A 17,963-nucleotide genomic window follows, 5' to 3' on the forward strand; every position below is an offset into this window, starting at 1 on the left:
ATAAAATACTGAGGGTAGGGAATGTTTATTTTGTTGACCTGTACCCTCAGTGCCCAGAACAGGGCTTGGCACATAGCAGATACTGAACAAATATATGAATCAATCAACGAAGGTGCTACTTACAGGGGTAAAATCAATAGGGAAATAACAGGATGTCACTTCAAACAGCTCTTCCACAAAGGGCCCTGTGGCAACAGAGAAAGAATGAGTTTGGCTTATCAGCTTCATTCATCTGATAAAGCCCCAACCAGCTAATCATGGCTACCACAATGTACCCAGGCTATAGTCCCTGGAGATGAGGTCATGGACGATGCGGAAGGCCACCAGAAGATTACGAGGATCCTTTTCCCCATCCATCACCTGGATGAAGCCAAAGGTGAAGTCAGCTCCTAGGCCCTTTAGCTCTGGGAAGGAAAGAAAAGGTTACTATACTGCCCCATAGGACAGAAAGTGTGGGCTTTCCCATTGCCTGTGTTCTCCCTCTGTGATCACTGCCTCCCCTTTCCCTTCAGGGCTGACCCTTTTTCCATTCCAAGAGAGTAAGTACTCAGTGAAGAGATGTGCAACAGTATACACACTGTTGTGGAGGTAAGAATTTAAAACACTGGCTCAAACAAACTCTACTCTTCCTTTACTTCTCTGGTGAGAGAGCAGACCCCTCTTTCTCTTTATCATTCTCTCTCAGGATACCAGCTCTTCTATATAACCCCAGGGTAAAATGAGTCCTACTAATAGGGGAAAAAGTAGGCTGTGCATGCTTTTGACATTTCCCAGAAGGCTCTGCCTCTTACCTTCTTCCCGGGTTCGCATAAAATTGGTAATGATATTGTAGACTGTGTGTCGGTCCACCTGTGGCAGGGACTTGGGCGTGGAGGAGAAAGGAAGTGAAGAAAATACTCAAAGAATACCTCAGCTGACACAGCTAGTTCTTGCTTCATAATCTCTAAGTGAACAGTGCTGTTTACACCAGCATAAGATCAGTCTAAGAAGAACTACAGAGAAAGGGTATGGCTATTGATTCAGCAGCACATCAGTGGTGCTAATAATTCAAACCTGCCTGATGGATGGATGCCTTACTTTCTGTAGGTATAAGAGGACACAGGTCAGATCTAATGGCATGCACAGCTCTCCTTGTCTGGTTGCAAAGAAGAGCATATAAACATTCACAAGATCCAAAAGAATTCAGAACTTAGAAGGCAATAATTTTTGCTATCAAATCCCAGTTATGTCAAGGGGTGGAGACAGAGGAGAATACCAACATGACTGTTATCCCTCACCTGTACATGCACTTCCTGGAAGATGGCTTTAAGCACAGAAACAGCCAGCCCTGGGGGCAAGGCCACACACAGGCTCTGGGGGAGAAGAGAAGGTATGTGAACACTGAAGGAATTGCAGCATAGCCTCCAAGACACAACCCTAAAACAGGCGTAACTAGCTACTGTGAGAATCACAGCATCCTGGTTAAGGAAGAAGTACTAATAGTGAGAATCTTTCTTAAGCTGATGCATCCTCTGCAGCTCTTTCCAGCTGGCTCTGGTTTCCAGTCCCCCAAAGTACACTTTTACTCTCTAGGGGAAAACAGAAGTAGCGTTGGTGACACTAATTTAGTCCCACATTTGGGCACCTACTCCTCAGCATGTGAACCATCACACCCAAAGTGCAAAGAGAGAACTAGACAGGGGCTTCCTTGAACAATGTTATGTAATGAAATGAAGGAGAACTCACAAGTGCCTTCAAACCCTGCAGGACAGATGGGATCACAAGATGATGGTCCTTCAGCCGGTTCTCATAGAACAGTATCAGGTGTACCACTGCACAAACCAGATTCAGCCATTAGTTTACACAGGCACAAGGAGGGCCCAGCAGTTTTGCCTAAGTCTATAATGGTTGTTTCAGTTTGGGTTCCACTGGGTTTTGACTAGATCAGTCAGGAAAACAGGGGAACATTTCTTGATATCCATTCTCATATAGGTCCACAGTAAAACCCACTCTCAGCCCAAAACTGCCTTTCAACAGAACTGGAGTCCACACATTTTTTCTCAATGGGTCAGACAGTAAATATTATAGACTTACAGGATATGGTCTCTATCCCAGCTACTCAATTCTGCTGTTTTAACAAAAAGTAGCATAGACAACGGGAAAATAAATGAGTGTAGCTATGTTCCAATAAAAGTATATTAATGAAAGCAGGGTGTATGATGTGTTCTTTTTTATATGTGAAGTCTTATAAAGTATTTTTTCTGTGTATATATTTTTAAATTTATATAGATGATATAATACACATACACACACCCCAAAACAGGCTGTAAGTTGGGCATGTGGTACTTCTTCCAAGGACCCTTAGATTGACCCCAGGAGGAGCCCTAGCTGTTGTTCCCCATTTGATGCCCTTTTTCAGCAGGAAGTAGCCAAAGAAATTGTTGCCCCAAACCCCCTAACAGCAATTAGTGTGGCATCTCCACAGGGAGGAATGTTGTAGGAGTTAGTAAGAAATTATTTTAGGCAGATAGAGGAAAAGGGGTCCTTGGGAAGTTTTCATTTTTTAAAGCATGCCATTAGAAACTGGGTCTACCCAAACATGACGATTCCCGTGGCATTCTTGCCGTTTCCCCACATTTCTGGCAACATGGCTACCTCCACGAAGCCCCATGTGTGTAGAACATCATGGTGCCCTGTATTTGCATATTAAAAGGCTAGGGTAGGAAGGCCAGTTTTTTTGAGGGCTACATAAATGACATGCCTAGTCAAACCAATCCCCTGAGCCCTATGCAAATCAGACACCACTATCTCCAGGCTCAGTATATATACCTAGCTAGTATCTGTGGCAAGCTGGGGTTCCCTCTCTCAGCTCTGAAGCCTCCCCTCTGCCCCCTACCACCCTGTCTCTGTACAGGGGAGCTTCTTCCTTCTCCCTTCCTTCTTGCCCCTTCTTGCCTATTAAACTCTCTGCTCCTTAAAACCAAACAACAAACAAACAAACAAAAAAAACCCCATAAAACCCAGAAAAACCAGGCTGTAGTTTGCCTATCCCTCTATAGAAGGTGAGTTGTTAGCTTTTTTCCCCCTCAGGACATCAAAGCATATTGATATTTCATTACTTTTCCTCTCTGCCTGTTAAATACTGCCCTGTTCATTTTACAGAGTGGGAAAAATACACTGAAAAAACAGTCTAAGGCTACATTTGAAATCCACTTGTCTTTTTTTTTTTTTTTTTTTTTTTTTGAGACAGAGTCTCACTCTGTCATCCAGGCTGGAGTGCAGTGGCATGATCTCAGCTCATTGCAACTTTCATTTCCCAGGTTCAAGCGACTCCTGCCTCAGTCTTCCAAGTAGCTGGGAGCCCACCACCATGCCCAGCTAACTTTTTGTATTGAAATCCATATGTCAGCCGGGCGTGGTGGCTCAAGCCTGTAATCCCAGCACTTTGGGAGGCTGAGGCGGATGGATCACGAGGTCAAGAGATCTAGACCATCCTGGTCAACATGGTTTCTACTAAAAATACAAAAAATTAGCTGGGCATTGTGGTGCGTGCCTGTAATCCCAGCTACTCAGGAGGCTGAAGCAGGAGAATTGCCTGAACCCAGCAGGCGGAGGTTGCGGTGAGCCAAGATTGCGCCATTGCACTCCAGCCTAGGTAACGAGCGAAACTCCGTCTCAAAAAAAAGAAATCCATATGTCTTGTGTCTCAATTCTAAACATCTCTGCCACATACACCAGTCAGGAATGAAGACCTCAAATTAGTAGTTCATAGATACTTTATACCCTCCTTCCCTGCCTGTAAAGTTGGCTTGAATAGACATTGGAGACCTGGGCTCAGCAAGCTAGGAAGACATTCCAACTAGCAATACCAGTACCTTCCTTCTCCAGGAGCAAGGAGTGACACTGGAGTAGCACCTGTGACAAAAGCTGGATTCCTCGTGCCCGAGTCCGGGGTTCTGGATTCTCTAGAAAGGACCTGGGGGGAAACAGGATAGAGAGAGTCTGCAATTACTCAGTTCAAATGTTTGAAGATTTAAATATTTTACATTAGTCACACTTACCCCCTGGGCATGGAAGTAGAGCCAAGCCCTGTTAAGAGTAAAAACAGCCCAGGAAGGCATTCCTGAGGTAACAGCATTACAGACACCAGTAACGACAGAAGGCTTACTAGTGATCCCCAGGCTTACCTGGCATCATTAGAGGCACATGTGACACCAAGAGACAACAGAAGTTTCTGCCTCCAGGCACCCCCAGCTTGGCAACTAATGAACACTGTGCTTACTCTTTCTCCCCAGTGATAAGATTTCTTCCCAGAGACATTCCCCTGAAATAGAGCTTAGCAGCTACCCACAGGGTTTGAGAGATGATTGGCAGCTGCAGCTTCTACCAAAATGAGGAGAATATGTACATTTTTGTAAATTAATGCTAAGGAAAAAAAATGCTTAGAATCACCACCAAGTTCCTAGGGGGAAAGAAAACATGAAAAACCAAAACTTTGTAACTGGAAGGTTACAAAGTAAGATAGCTAGAATATAGCTTTAACTAGGTAGGATTATTGATATGAGAAAGCTGGACTGAAGCTACAAGGAAGTGACCTGCCCTAAAAATTGCTCTACGGAGATTATACTGAAACATTCTAGAAATAATCTAAGCAGGAACAAGCAGAGAGTGCAAGAGTTCTGGACACGACAGATGTACTGAACCTCCAGGGTAAGAGTGTATATAACTAGGAGTAAGGGGACAACAATAAGATCGCTCTTAACAGGATCCCCATAGGATAAAAAAACCTGTAGAAAAGTTTCTACTCAGGAAGAAGAAAACTGTGCATTCAGTCTGGGTGTGGTGACTCACACCTGTGATCCCAGAATTTTGAGAGACAGACAGGAGGATCATTTGAGCTCATCAGGTAACAACTAGCCTGGGCAACATAGTGGGACCCTGTCTCTACAAAAAATATAAAAAAATTAGCTGGTCATGGTTTCGTATGCCTGTAGTCCCAGCTACCTGGGAGGCTGAGGTAGGCGGATCACTTGGGCCCAGGAGGTTGAGGCTGCAGTGGGCCCTGATTGTTCCTCTGCACTCCAGCATGATTAACAGAGTAAGACCCTGTCTCAAAGAAAAAGAAAAAAGAAAACTATGCATTTGAAGCATTTAAAAATGGACCAAAGCACACAAATGCATTATTGGCAGCATTATTAGGAACAGTCAAAAAGTAAAGACAATCTAGATGTCCATCCACTTATAAACTATTAAACAAGATCCATATCCATACAATGGAATATTATTCAGCAAGAAAAGAAACGCAGAACAGGCCGGGCGTGGTGGCTCATGCCTGTAATCCCAGCACTTTGGGAGGCCGAGGTGGGTGGATCACAAGGTCAGGAGTTCAAGACCAGCCTGGCCAATGGTAAAACCCTGTCTCTACTAAAAACAAAAAAATTAGCTGGGTGTGGTAGTGGGCACCTGTAGTCCCAGCTACTTGGAAGGCTGAGGCAAGAGAATCGCTTGAACCTGGGAGGCGGAGGTTGCAGTGAGCCAAGGTCACTCAACCGTACTCCAGCATGGGAGACAAAGCAAGACTCCGTCTTAAAAAAAAAAAGGGGGGGGCCAGGCTCGGTGGCTCATGCCTGTAATCCCAGCACTTTGGGAGGCCGAGGCGGGTGGATCACGAGGTCGAGAGATCGAGACCATCCTGGCCAACATGGTGAAACCCCGTCTCTACTAAAAGTACAAAAAAATTAGCTGGGTGTGGTAGCACACACCTGTAGTCCCAGCTACTCAGGAAGCTGAGGCAGGAGGGTTGCTTGAACCTGGGAAGTGGAGGTTGCAGTGAGCCGAGGTCGTGCCACTGCACTACAGCCTGGTGCCTGGTGATGGAGTAAGACTCTGCCTCAAAAAAAAAAAAAAAAAAAGAAAAGAAAAGTGCAGAACGGCTATGTGCTGCAACATGGATATATCTTGAAAACATGCTAAGTGAAAGAAACCAGCAACAAAGGTCACATGTGTGATTCCATTTATATGAAATTTCCAGAGTAGCCAAATCCATAGATGCATAAAGTAGATTAGTGATTGCCAGGGGCTGGGAAGAAGAGGGAAGGGGAAATGACTGCTAGTAGACATGGGTTTCTTTCTGGAGTAATGAAAATGTCCTCAAATTGTGCTGAGAATGCACGAATCTGTAAATATACTTTTAAAGCCACAGAATTGCATACTCTAAAATGGTGAACTTTAGATATGTGAATTATAAATCAATAAGGGTATGTATATATATATATATTTTTGATAGGGGTCTCACTCTGTCACCCAGGTTGGAATGCGGTGGCATGAAGCGGGCATCCCCAAACTTTTTACACAGGGGGCCAGTTCACTGTCCCTCAGACTGTTGGAGGGCCGCCACATACTGTGCTCCTCTCACTGACCACCAATGACAGAGGTGCCCCTTCCTGAAGTGCGGCAGGGGGCCGGATAAATGGCCTCAAGGGGCCGCATGTGGCCTGTGGGCCGTAGTTTGGGGACGCCTGGCATGATGTTTACTGCAACCTCCGCCTCCCAGACTCAAGTGATTCTCCCACCTCAATCTCCCGGGTAGCTGGGACCACAGGCACCCGCTACCATGCCCGGCTAATTTTTGTATTTTTAGTAGAGACAAGGTTTAGGGAGCCAGGCGCGGTGGCTCATGCCTGTAATCCCAGCACTTTGGGAGGCTGTGGCAGGTGGATCACCTGAGGTTGGGAGTTCAAGACAGGGTTTAACCATGATGCCCAGGCTAGTCTTGAACTCCTGAGCTCAGACAATCCACCTGCTTTTGCCTCTCAAAGTGCTAGGATTACCATGTGAGCCACTGCACCCAGCCAATTGTGTATTTTCTTTTAATGGACCAAGGCCACCACGATGTGAGTAGAAAGGCCAAATAGTCTGTTACGTGGGAGAAATGTGTAACAATGACTTCGTTTTTTAATTACCCCAATTTTCTAGTTTTTTGCTTTAGAAGACATGCTGTGACAATGAACAACTCTTACCAACAAGACTTGTCAATTCCAATGGTCTATACCAAGTGTGAAATATGAAGAAAGTAAACATTAGACTACAAGCACATACTCCTCTAAGTGCTTAGAATCCCAAGCTATAACACTGCTTTATCCGCTGTTTCCCAAAGCCTTTTCCCCTAGTGGGGATCTGCAGCAGGGTCAGTCTCCTGGGAACTCCACAGGCTGAGCCCCCAGCTTCTTCTGAGTCAGGTCTAGGCAGGCTAGCATCCCATGGAGGTAGGTGGGTCTAAAGATGCATAAAGGAATCCCAGTTCTAATGAACCAACAGCTGATGCCCTTCAACCATGTACCTCATCCCAAAGCCGTGGGCTGTACCAGGAGTTGATGTGGCCTACAGGCTGTGTGCTCCCAAACACTACTAAAGAAGCCTCAGCTGAATGGCATGAAACTTTTTTTTAGGAGAAACAATTCAAACACATAGACTTAGGCTGAGGTACTAATATGGAAGGGGGTTGCTTGGCTACAGGACAAATTCATGCTCTGGAAAGCAGCAATGCACAAAAGTAACTTTTCAGAATATGCAGTCAGGGTTGGAGAAGAACATTCTATAGCAGAGGCTCTTACCCAAGGGCTTCCACAACTTGTAACACGGTATAGTTGCCAGATTTCACATCTGCAGGAAATAAAATAAATAAATATGAAAAATCAAACTCTACCAAAGGATTGAATAACACTAATCACTAATGTTTCCTGCCTGCCCTAGGCTTTGTATCTTGGGGCCCACTATACTTGTCAAGAGCCCTCCTAGATAAGCAGCAGCATTACTGTAATATTGAAAATATCCAGCTTTGTATAAAAATTTAAAGAGAAATAAATACATCATTTGCAAATGACATGAATGTATATCTTGAAAATCTAAGAGATAATCCCAGCACTTTGGGAGGCCGAGGCGGGTGGATCACGAGGTCAAGAGATCGAGACCATCCTGGTCAACATGGTGAAACCCCATCTCTACTAAAAATACAAAAAATTAGCTGGGCATGGTGGTGCGTGCCTGTAATCCCACCTACTCAGGAGACTGAGGCAGGAGAATTGCCTGAACCCAGGAGGCGGAGGTTGCGGTGAGCTGAGACCGCGCCATTGCACTCCAGCCTGAGTAACAAGAGCGAAACTCCATCTCAAAAAAAAAAAAAAGAAAAGAAAATCTAAGAGAAATAAAAAGTACTACAAACAAAATAATTTGTTAAATTAGCTGGGTATAAATTATGAAATTTAAAATCTTCATATATATATGTATACACAATAGCCTGTAAAATGATGTAAGGAAAAAAGACCCTATTTATAGGAGCAAAAAAAGAAAAAGAAAAAAAAAAACCCATGGATATAAACTTTTTTCCCTCATTTTTGAAAATCATGGTAAAATTCATTAGACAAAAACTCTTTTTTTTTGGCTGGGCAAGGTGGCTCGCGCCTGTAATCCCAGCACTTTGGGAGGCCAAGGCGGGCGGATCATGAGGTCAGGAGATCGAGACCATCCTGGACAACATGGTGAAACCCTGTCTCTATTAAAAATACAAAAAAATTAGCCAGGGGTGGTGGCACGTGCCTGTACTCCCAGCTAATCGAAAGGCTGAGGCAGGAGAATCACTTGAACCTGCGTGGCAGAAGTTGAAATGAGCCAAGTTCACACCACTGCACTCCAGCCTGGGTAACAGAGTGACACACTGTCTCAAAAAAAAAAGTCTTGCTCTGTTGCCACTGTACTCTAGCCTGGACAATAGAGTGAGTGAGACATTGTCTCAAAAAAGAAAAAAAAAAAAAAAAAAAAAAAAAAAAGAACAAAAGTCTTACTCAGGCTGGAGTGCAGTGATGTAATCACAGCCTCCCAGGCTCAGGTAATCCTTCCACCTCAGCCTCCTACCTAGCCTCCCACCTAGCTGGGACTAAAGGTATGTGCCTCCACCCCCAGCTAAGCATTTTGTTTTTCTTTGTAGAGATGGGTTGTGCCATGTTGCTGAACTTGCAGGCTCAAGTGATCCTCCCATCTCACTCTCCCAAAGTGCTGGGATTACAGACATAAGCCACTGTGCCCAACCTAGATATAAACTTAACAAAAAATGTGAAAATCTGAATGATGAAAACTTTATTTTATTTATTTATTTATTTGAAACACAGTTCACTCGTCACCCTGGCTGGAGTGCAGTGATACAATCTCAGCCCACTGCAACCTCCACCTCATGGTTCAAGCGACTCTTGTGCCTCAGCCTCCCAAGCAGTTGAGATTACACATGCATGCCACCACACCCAGCTAATTTTTGTATTTTTAGTAGAGATGGGGTTTTACCATATTTGGCCAGGTTGGTCCCAAACTCCTGACCTCAGGTGATCCACCCACCTCTGCCTCCCAAAGTGCTGGGATTACAGGCGTGAGCCACCATGCCCAGCCAATGAAAACTTTAAAACACTGAAGAAGTCTTCACACCTGTTAGGATAGCTATTATCAAAAAGACAAGAGGTAACAAGGGCTGGTGAAGACAGAGAGAAAAGTGAACCCTTATACACTGTTGATAGGAATGTAAATTGGTGCAGCCATTACGGAAAACAGTTTGGAGGTTCCTGAAAAAATTAAAAATAGAACTACTATATGATCCAATAATCCCACTACTAGGTACATATCCAAAGGAAACAAAATCAATATCTGAAAAGATGTCTGTACTCCCATGTTCACCGCAGCATTATTCACAATAGCCAAGATCTGGTAAAAACCTAAGTGTCAACAGATAAATCAACAAAGAAAATGTGATGTGTGGCCAGGTGCAGTGGCTCACACCTGTAATCCCAGGACTTTGGGAGGCCAAGGTGGATCACAAGGTTAGGAGTTCAAGACCAGCCTGGTCAACATGGTGAACCCCATCTCTACTAAAAATACAAAAAAATTAGCTGGGCATGGTGGTGGGCACCTGTAATCCCAGCTACTTGGGAGGCTGAGGCAGAGAACTGCTTGAACCCAGGAGGCAGAGGTTGCCACAGAGCAAGACTCCGTCTCAAAAAAAAAAAAAAAAAAAAAAAAGATAAAAGAAAATATGATGCGCGTGTACACATACAAAACAGAATATTATTCAGCTGTAAGGAAAAAGAAATCCTGCCACTTGTTTTTTTTTTTTTGTGAGACAGTCTCTGTTAGCCAGGCTGGAGTGCAGTGGTGTGATCTCAGCTCACTGCAACCTCCACCTCCCAGTTTCGAGCGATTCTCCTGCCTCAGCTTTCTGAGCAGCTGGGATTACAGCTGCATGCCACTATGCCTGGATAATTTTTGTATTTTTTAGTAGAGACAGGATTTCGCCATGCTGGCCAGGCTAGTCTAAAACTCCCGACCTCAGGTGATCTGCCCACTTTAGCCTCTGAGAATGCTGGGATTACGGGCATGAGCCACTGTGCTGGGCCAAAATCCTGCCACTTGGGACAACACAAATGAACCTGGGTGAACATTTTGCTAAGTGAAATAAGCCAGACATAGAAAGACAAATACAGAATCTAAAAAAAGTTGAACTCACAAAAGCAGAGAATAGAATGGTGGTTGCAAAGCACAGAAGAAAATGGGGAGAAACTGGTTACAGGGTTTTTTTTTTTTTTTTTTTGAGACGGAGTTTTGCTCTTGTTACCCAGTATATAAAGAGTTCCAGCAAATCAATGCAGAAAAAGCCAACAATTTAAAATGAGCAAAATCAGGCCAGGCACAGTGGCTCATGCATGTAATCCCAGCACTTTGGGAGGCTGAGGAGGGTGGATTGCTTGAGGCCAGGAGTTTGAGACTAGCTTAGACAATATGGTAAGATCCCATCTCTACTAAAAATACAAAAATTTGCCAGTGTGGTGGTGCATGCCTGTAATCCCAGCTACTTGGGAGGCTAAGGCATAAGAATCACTTGAACCCAGGAGGCAGAGGTTGCAGTGAGCTGAGATCGCGCCACTGCACTCCAGCCTGGGCAACGGTGTGAGACTCTGACTCAAAAAAAAATAATAAAAAATAAAAAGGGCAAAAACCAAAAAAATGAACCAGCATTCCACAGAAAAGGAACAAGTATGTATGAAAAGATGTTCAACCATATTTACAATAAAAGATGCAAATTAAACTACACAGAAACTTTTTAAGAAAATCTACCAGACTGGCAAAGATAAAAAACTTACCAATATATGTTTGGTCATGGTATTCAGAAACAGACACTCTTAAAAACTATAGGTAGGATTATAAGTTGGTACAACCCTATATTGAGGGCAATATAACATCTTTAAAATTCCAGGTCCATATAGGCTTTAACCCAGGAAATTTAGAAATTTATCTTATAGCTATATAGTCATCTTTTGGTATATACATGGGAGATTGGTTCCATGACCACCTGAGGATACTAAAATCTGTAGATGCCGTATTTGCATACAAACTGTGCATACTCTCCTATATACTTTAAATCATCTCTAGATTACTCATAATACTTAATACAATCTAAGTGCTATATAGTTGTTATACCGTATTGTTTAGGGAATAACAAGAAAAAAAGTGTATACATGTTCAGTACAGTTGCAATATTTTCTCCCAAATACTTCTGAACTGCAGTTGGTTGAATCATGGATGTAGAACACATAGATAAGGAGGGCAGAATGTACTTGTAAAAGTGCAAAATAATGCATGTACAATGTTATTCACTACAGCATTACTCATAACAGTAAATGACTGCAAACAAAATGACAAATGCCAGTCAGTAAGAAACCAGTTAAATGAATTATAGTACATCCATACCATGGAATTCTCTGTAGCTACTTTTATTTATTTTTAAATCTTTTTTATTTTTATTTTTTGAGACAGAGTCTTGCTCTGTTGCCCAGGCTGGATCGTATTTTCAGTAGAGATGGAGTTTCGCCATGTTGCCTGTGGCTGGTTTTGAACTCTTGAGCTCAAGTGATCTGCCTGCCTTGGCCTCCCAAAGTGCTGGGATTACAGGCAATGCTGGGATTACAGGCAATGCACCTGGCCTGTAGCTACTTTTAAAAAGACAAATGAAGAAACACTGAAGCTATATATACACTGATAATGGGTCAAGATCTAAAAGCAGCACAGTGTGTATAAATAGCATACCTAGAATGTGCATAGCATTGATTTTAAAGGGAGGGGGGATTGTTTTTATTTGCATTTATTTTCATCTCTGGAAGATATAAAAGGAACTAATAACGTTTGTTGCCTTCAGGGAGTGAAAATGCATAGTTAAGGGTTGAGAGTTACACTATTTTTTTTAAAAGAAATGTTTCATTTTGGAATAATTTCACACTTATAGCAAAGTTACAATGACAGTGTAGAGTTCTCGTATAGCCGTCACTCAGTTTCTCTTAATGTTAACATCTTACATGGTACACATTTGTCAAACTATGTATGCATGTCAAAACTAAGAGATTAGGTTAGCACTGATATACACTATTAACTAAGCTCTAGGGTTTATTAAGATTTTACTAGTTTCTCCACTGATGCCAAATTTCTGTTCCAGGATTCAATTAAGAACACCACACTGCAGTGAGTCATCTTTAATTCTTAGTCTCTCCTGGTCTGTGAAAGTTTCTTAGTCTTTTCTTGTTTTTCATGATCTTGATAGTTTTAAAGAAGTACTTTACAGAAGGTTCCCCAATTTGGGTATGTTTGATGTTTCCCTCATGTTTAGACTGGGGTTATGGGTTTTAAAAAAGATATTATAGCAGTGAAGTCCCCTTCTCATCATATCAGGGATGTAAGATAGTAACATGGCTTCTCCATCACTGGTAATATTAATGTTGATCACTTGGTTAGGGTATGTCCACCAGGTCTCTGTACTATACAGTTACTATTTTTCTCTTTCTTGTACTCTTTTATTTGTAAGGCATTCATTAAGTCCAGGCTGTATTCAACGGGGAGGGGAAGATTAAACTCCACCTCCTGGAGGGAGAAGTTTCTACCTGTATTATTTGGATTTTTTTTTTTTTTTTTTTTTTTTTTTTTGGCACGGTCTAGCTCTGTGCAGTAGTGAAATCATAGCTCACTGTAGCCTTGACCTCCTAGGCTCAAGTGATCCTCCTGCCTCAGCCTCCTGAGTAAGTGGGACTATAGGTGTGCACCACCATGCCCGGCTAATTTTTGTACTTCTTTGTAGAGACAGAGTTTTGCCATGTTGCCCAGACTGGTCTCAAGCGATCCACCAGACTTGACCTACTAAAGTGCTGGGATTACAGGTGTGGGCCACTGCATATGGCCTTTAAATGCAATTTTAGTAGCACAAAAGTAACTCACATAAATCAAACAAGAAGCATCTTAGAATGCATTTTCAAGGGAGAAACAGAGTAAAAGGCTAACAATCTTCATAAGGCCTTGGTTCACATCAAACACTTATAGCTAAATAAGGTGTGGCAAACATAGAATTACTTCCAGCAGCCTGTTCTGGGTTCCTAATCCACCTACCCCTAAAAGCAGAATCTTAACTAGTCAGCCTGCGCCAATGCTGGAAAAAGTGAAAGAGAGGTTTGAAGAAATCCTCAACTTTGTTAAGTCTGTGGTCTCAGAACAACAGTTATGAGCTGAGCTAGACAGAGGCTCACTCTAGTATTACAGTAAGAAGAAGTCCAATTCGATGGAAGAAAATGAGAGCTCCAGTTAGGACTTATAGCTCGTGACTGGCACCAATTTAGACATCAGGCACTCTTAGCCCACTCGTGCCAGGATGTGGAAGGCCCAGCTGCTGCCCCAGCTCCTGAGAAAGAGCCAAAGGAAAAAATGAGCAGACTGTAGGGTGGGGGAAGGGGTAGCACCCAGACTGACAGGGCAAATAAACCAAGTTGGGTTCTACACTCAATTCCTTAATGGCAATACTTCCATGAACTGCAACACCTATTTCTGGGTTACAAACGATGAAAGAGCTTTGCAGCATTTGGAAAAGTAGAAAAGGGTACTTTCTTGGATACCCCTGGCTACAGTCCAGAAAACTCTGCTGAAACAACCCATCTGAAAATTAACTTCAATAGTGCCCACAGAAGGAGTTAGCAATTATACAGAGGAAGCCATAGGGGACTAAGAACTGTTAATGGCAAAGGATAGCAATGAACTGAATCACGTCTCTTCAGCAATATCATCAAAACCCTCCGTGGATGCCAGGCTAGGGTCTATCTTTGGAACAAAGGCTCTAAGATAAGAAGTGCCAAACAGGGCCCATTCAGTACCCTTTGTTTCTTCATTTAAAAAAAATTGAGATAAAATTTACATATACTGGATTACACAGATATTAAAGTGTACAGTTTTTTTTTTTTTTTTTTTTTTTTTTTAGATGGAGTCTCTCTTGCCCTGGGCTGGAGTGCAGTGGCGTGATCTTAGCAACCTCCGCCTCCTGGGTTCAAGTGACTCTCATGCCTCAGCCTCCGGAGTAGCTGAAATTACAGACACCTGCTACCACGCTGGGCTAATTTTTGTATTTTTAGTAGAAACATTGTTTGACCATGTTGGTCAGGTTGGAACTCCTGACCTCATGATCTGCCTGCCTTGGCTTCCAAAGTGCTGGGATTACAGGCATGAGCCGCTGCGCCCAGCCAAGTGTACAGTTTTATAAGTTTTAATAAAAGTATACACCCAAATAACCAAGGCTCCAATCAAGATATAGAACATTTCCATCAGAGAAAGTTCCATTATGCCCTATACCAATTAGTTCCTACTCCCATAGGTTGCCTCAAATTTTAAAATTGAAAAATGCTTCTTCGGCATTCTGCACACATCAATATGAAAATAGCTGCTTTATAATACAAAGAAATAGCCATGTGCATGTGATTCACTGAATCCCAGTATGTGGGTGAACTCTCTTGGCTAAGTCCCTGAGTCTTCATATCTTTCAAAAAATTCTTTCTTGAATTAATGCAGCACAAACACAAAAGGGAGTATAAGGCCAGGCATGGTGGCTCACGCCTATAATCCTAGCACTTGGGAGGCCAAGATGGATGGATCACCTGAGGTCAGGAGTTTGACACCAGCCTGGCCAACATGGCAAAACCCTCCATCTACGAATACAAAAATTAGCTGGGCCTGGTGGCACATGCCTGTAATCTCAGCTACTCCGGAGGCTGAGGCAGGAGAATCTCTTGAACCCAGGAACCAGAGGTTGCAGCAAGCCAAAATCATGCCATTGCACTCTAGCCTGGCTACAGAGCGAGACTCCATCTCTCTCTCTCTCTCTCTGACATACACACGCACACACACACACACACATAACGTATAAAAGCAGAAAAAATTAGAGAAAAACAAGATAATAAAGCTATTACAAGACAGCAAAAAAGAGTAAGGAAAATGGTGGCAAGGCATGGTGGTTTACACCTGTAATACCTGCACTTTCAGAGGTCGAGGCAGGCGGTCAGGAGTTTGAGACCAGCCTGGCCAACATGATAAAACTCTGTCTCTACTACAAAAAAAAAAAAAGAAAAAAGAAAAAAGAAAATTTAGCTGGCCGTGGCAGTGTGGGCCTGTAATTCCCAGCTGCTCAGGAGGTTGAGGCAGGAAGAAGAATCACTTGAACCCAAAAGGCAGAGGTTGCAGTGAGCTGAAATCACTCCACTGCCCTCTAGCCTGGGCAACAAGAGCAAAACTCCATCTCAAAAAAAAATTGCCATGTTTGTTTTCATTCAACATTTACTGAATATCATAAATTTGGTATCGTGTTAGGGCTTAAGATAGAAGTATGGACAGCGAGTTTTGGGGAAGCCCATAGTCTGTTGGAGCAGAAAGACAAATATTCATTTACTCGTTCTTGAGACAGTCTCACTCTGTCACCAAGGCTGAAGTGCAGTGGTGTCATCTTTGGCTCATTGCAACCCCTGCCTCCAGGGCTCAAGTGATCCTCCCACCTCAGCTTCCCAAGTGGCTGGGACTACAGGCACACCACCACACTGGACTGATTATTTTAAGGTTTTCATAGAGACAAGGTCTCACTATATCGTACAGGCTAGTCTCAAGTTCCTGGGTCCAAGTAATCCTCCTACCTTGGCCTCCCAAAGTGCTGGGATTACAGGCATGGATCACCGTGCCTGGCCCAGAAAGACATTTAAAACAATCACAGTGGGCTGAGGCTGGAGGATTGCTTGAGATCAGGAGTTGGAGACCATCCTAGGCAACTAAACAAGGCCCTGTTCTCTACAAAAAAAAATTAGCTAGGTGTGATGGCACGGGCCTGTAGTCTCAGCTACTCTGGAGGCTGGGGCAAGAGGATCACTTGAGCCCAGGAGTTCTTCGAGGTCACACTATACTCCAGTTGGGGCAACAGAGTGGACTCTGCTTTTAAAATAAATAAATAAAACAATCACTGTACAATAAGTTCTGTGTTACCATAGTGATATAAACAGAGACTGGGTTTGCGTGAGAAAGGAGTAAGATTCCTGGGTTTATGGATCATAGGCCACTAACATTAAGTGATTCTTTTAATGCTGCAAATTCTCCAAAATTAAAAATAACCAAGTTGGTGTAGTTGCTCACACCTGTAATCTCAACACTTTGGAAGGCCGAGGCAGGTGGATCGCCTGAGGTTGGGAGTTTGAGACCAGCCTGACCAACATGAAGAAACCCCATCTCTACTAAAAATACAAAATTAGCCAAGCGTGGTGTTGCATGCCTGTAGTTCCAGCTACTCAGGAAGCTGAGGCAGGAGAATCGCTTGAATCTGGGAGGAGGAGGTTGCGTTGAGCAATCCGGCCACTGCACTCCAGTCTGGGCAACAAAAGCGAAACTCCATCTCAAAAAAGAAAAAAACAGAAACAAAAACAAAAACAACAGAATACCTGGAAATACTATTAATTATGCATTTGGACTCCTGGGATGAAGATGAAGAAAGCTAATAGAAAGTTGATTTTCCTAAGGGCATTTTCACTGGTATGAAGGAAAAAATAAGTGTTAAGTTCCTTTCCCTTTATAGGAGGTCTAAGTTTTTCCAACACATTCAAGATTTGCTCTCTAAAAATGGACCTACTAGCACCTCCTAACTACCCACACTTTCCTCAGCAAGGCACCAGTTGTGTGGGGGCACTCAGAAGTCAATGGAGTATTTATATGATCGCTGACACAGAATATACAAACAGATCTCTGTCTGATGGAGTTGAAGCCTCTTGAGAATCTGGACTAGCGGCCAAAGGGCAGTGAGGGGAAGTGGTAGGGTGGGAGGATGAGAAGGAGCAGGAGAGAGAAAAATCCCAATCAGGACTAGGTCCAATCAAGCTCTCAAATGCCCTTTCTGCTGCTATTGCCACAGATATTTCACAAAACTGTATTTTACTGTTCTTTAACACTTTTGACTTAAGGACTAGTGGTCTTCTTAGGGAATCACAAACATGAAAAAACACAATACAATAAAGACTGAAATGAATTAAACTCCAAATACTTAAAATCAGCTCCCTTCCCAACCTCCAATTTTGGACAAAGTACTTCTTTTCCCCATCCTCAAAACCTTGGGGTCTTGTTAAGAGTCCTCTCTCTCCTTCAAGCCCTATAACTAGATAGAATGCAAATTCCATAGATTCTTCCTTCAATATCTCTCATTGCATTCACTTGAGTAGTTTTTATTGTGTACCTACTGATGTCAGTTCCAGGAGACTCTGGTGGTACAATCGGGAGGGTAGGATGTGGAGATGTATAGAGAAACAGCTACGATACTAGTCCACTAAATACATGAGTAGTTCAGAAATAAGTGTGTACTATAAAGATTCTGAAGTATAAGATGCTGTCTGGCTGGGTTAATCAGGAAACACTTGGGTAGGGGTAGGGAACTCAAGCTGGGCCTTGACTCTCAGGTCTTCGATTAGACAGAGCTAGTGGAGGGACTTGGGAAGTAAAGCACTCAGCGAACTACGAATAAAGGTGGCTGCCTGAAATTAAAGGTCCAGGGCAGTGGTGAGGAAAAAAAGGCTGGAGCCAGGCAGTGGTAGGCTTTGAAGGCTTGCCAAGAGGGCTTTAACCCT

At 43.1% G+C, this 17,963-nt stretch overlaps 1 protein-coding gene across 3 annotated transcripts in view; it reads right to left on the bottom strand.

Moving 5' to 3' along the window:
• MMS19 (MMS19 homolog, cytosolic iron-sulfur assembly component) overlaps positions 1 to 17,963 on the bottom strand; it is a 42,386-nt gene that overhangs the window by 21,006 nt on the left and 3,417 nt on the right. For all 3 annotated transcript variants that reach the window (XM_010333223.2, XM_039465303.2, XM_010333224.3), the window contains exons 2-8: positions 7,593 to 7,641; positions 3,855 to 3,955; positions 1,726 to 1,811; positions 1,278 to 1,352; positions 792 to 861; positions 276 to 404; positions 124 to 185 (exon numbers count right to left, since the gene is read on the bottom strand). In XM_010333223.2, coding sequence (XP_010331525.1) covers positions 124 to 185; positions 276 to 404; positions 792 to 861; positions 1,278 to 1,352; positions 1,726 to 1,811; positions 3,855 to 3,955; positions 7,593 to 7,641 — 572 coding nt within the window. The remainder of the gene's footprint in view (positions 1 to 123; positions 186 to 275; positions 405 to 791; positions 862 to 1,277; positions 1,353 to 1,725; positions 1,812 to 3,854; positions 3,956 to 7,592; positions 7,642 to 17,963) is intronic.

The sequence above is a fragment of the Saimiri boliviensis genome, chromosome 12 (genome assembly GCF_048565385.1).
Source record: "Saimiri boliviensis isolate mSaiBol1 chromosome 12, mSaiBol1.pri, whole genome shotgun sequence".
Taxonomy (NCBI): Eukaryota; Metazoa; Chordata; class Mammalia; order Primates; family Cebidae; genus Saimiri; species Saimiri boliviensis.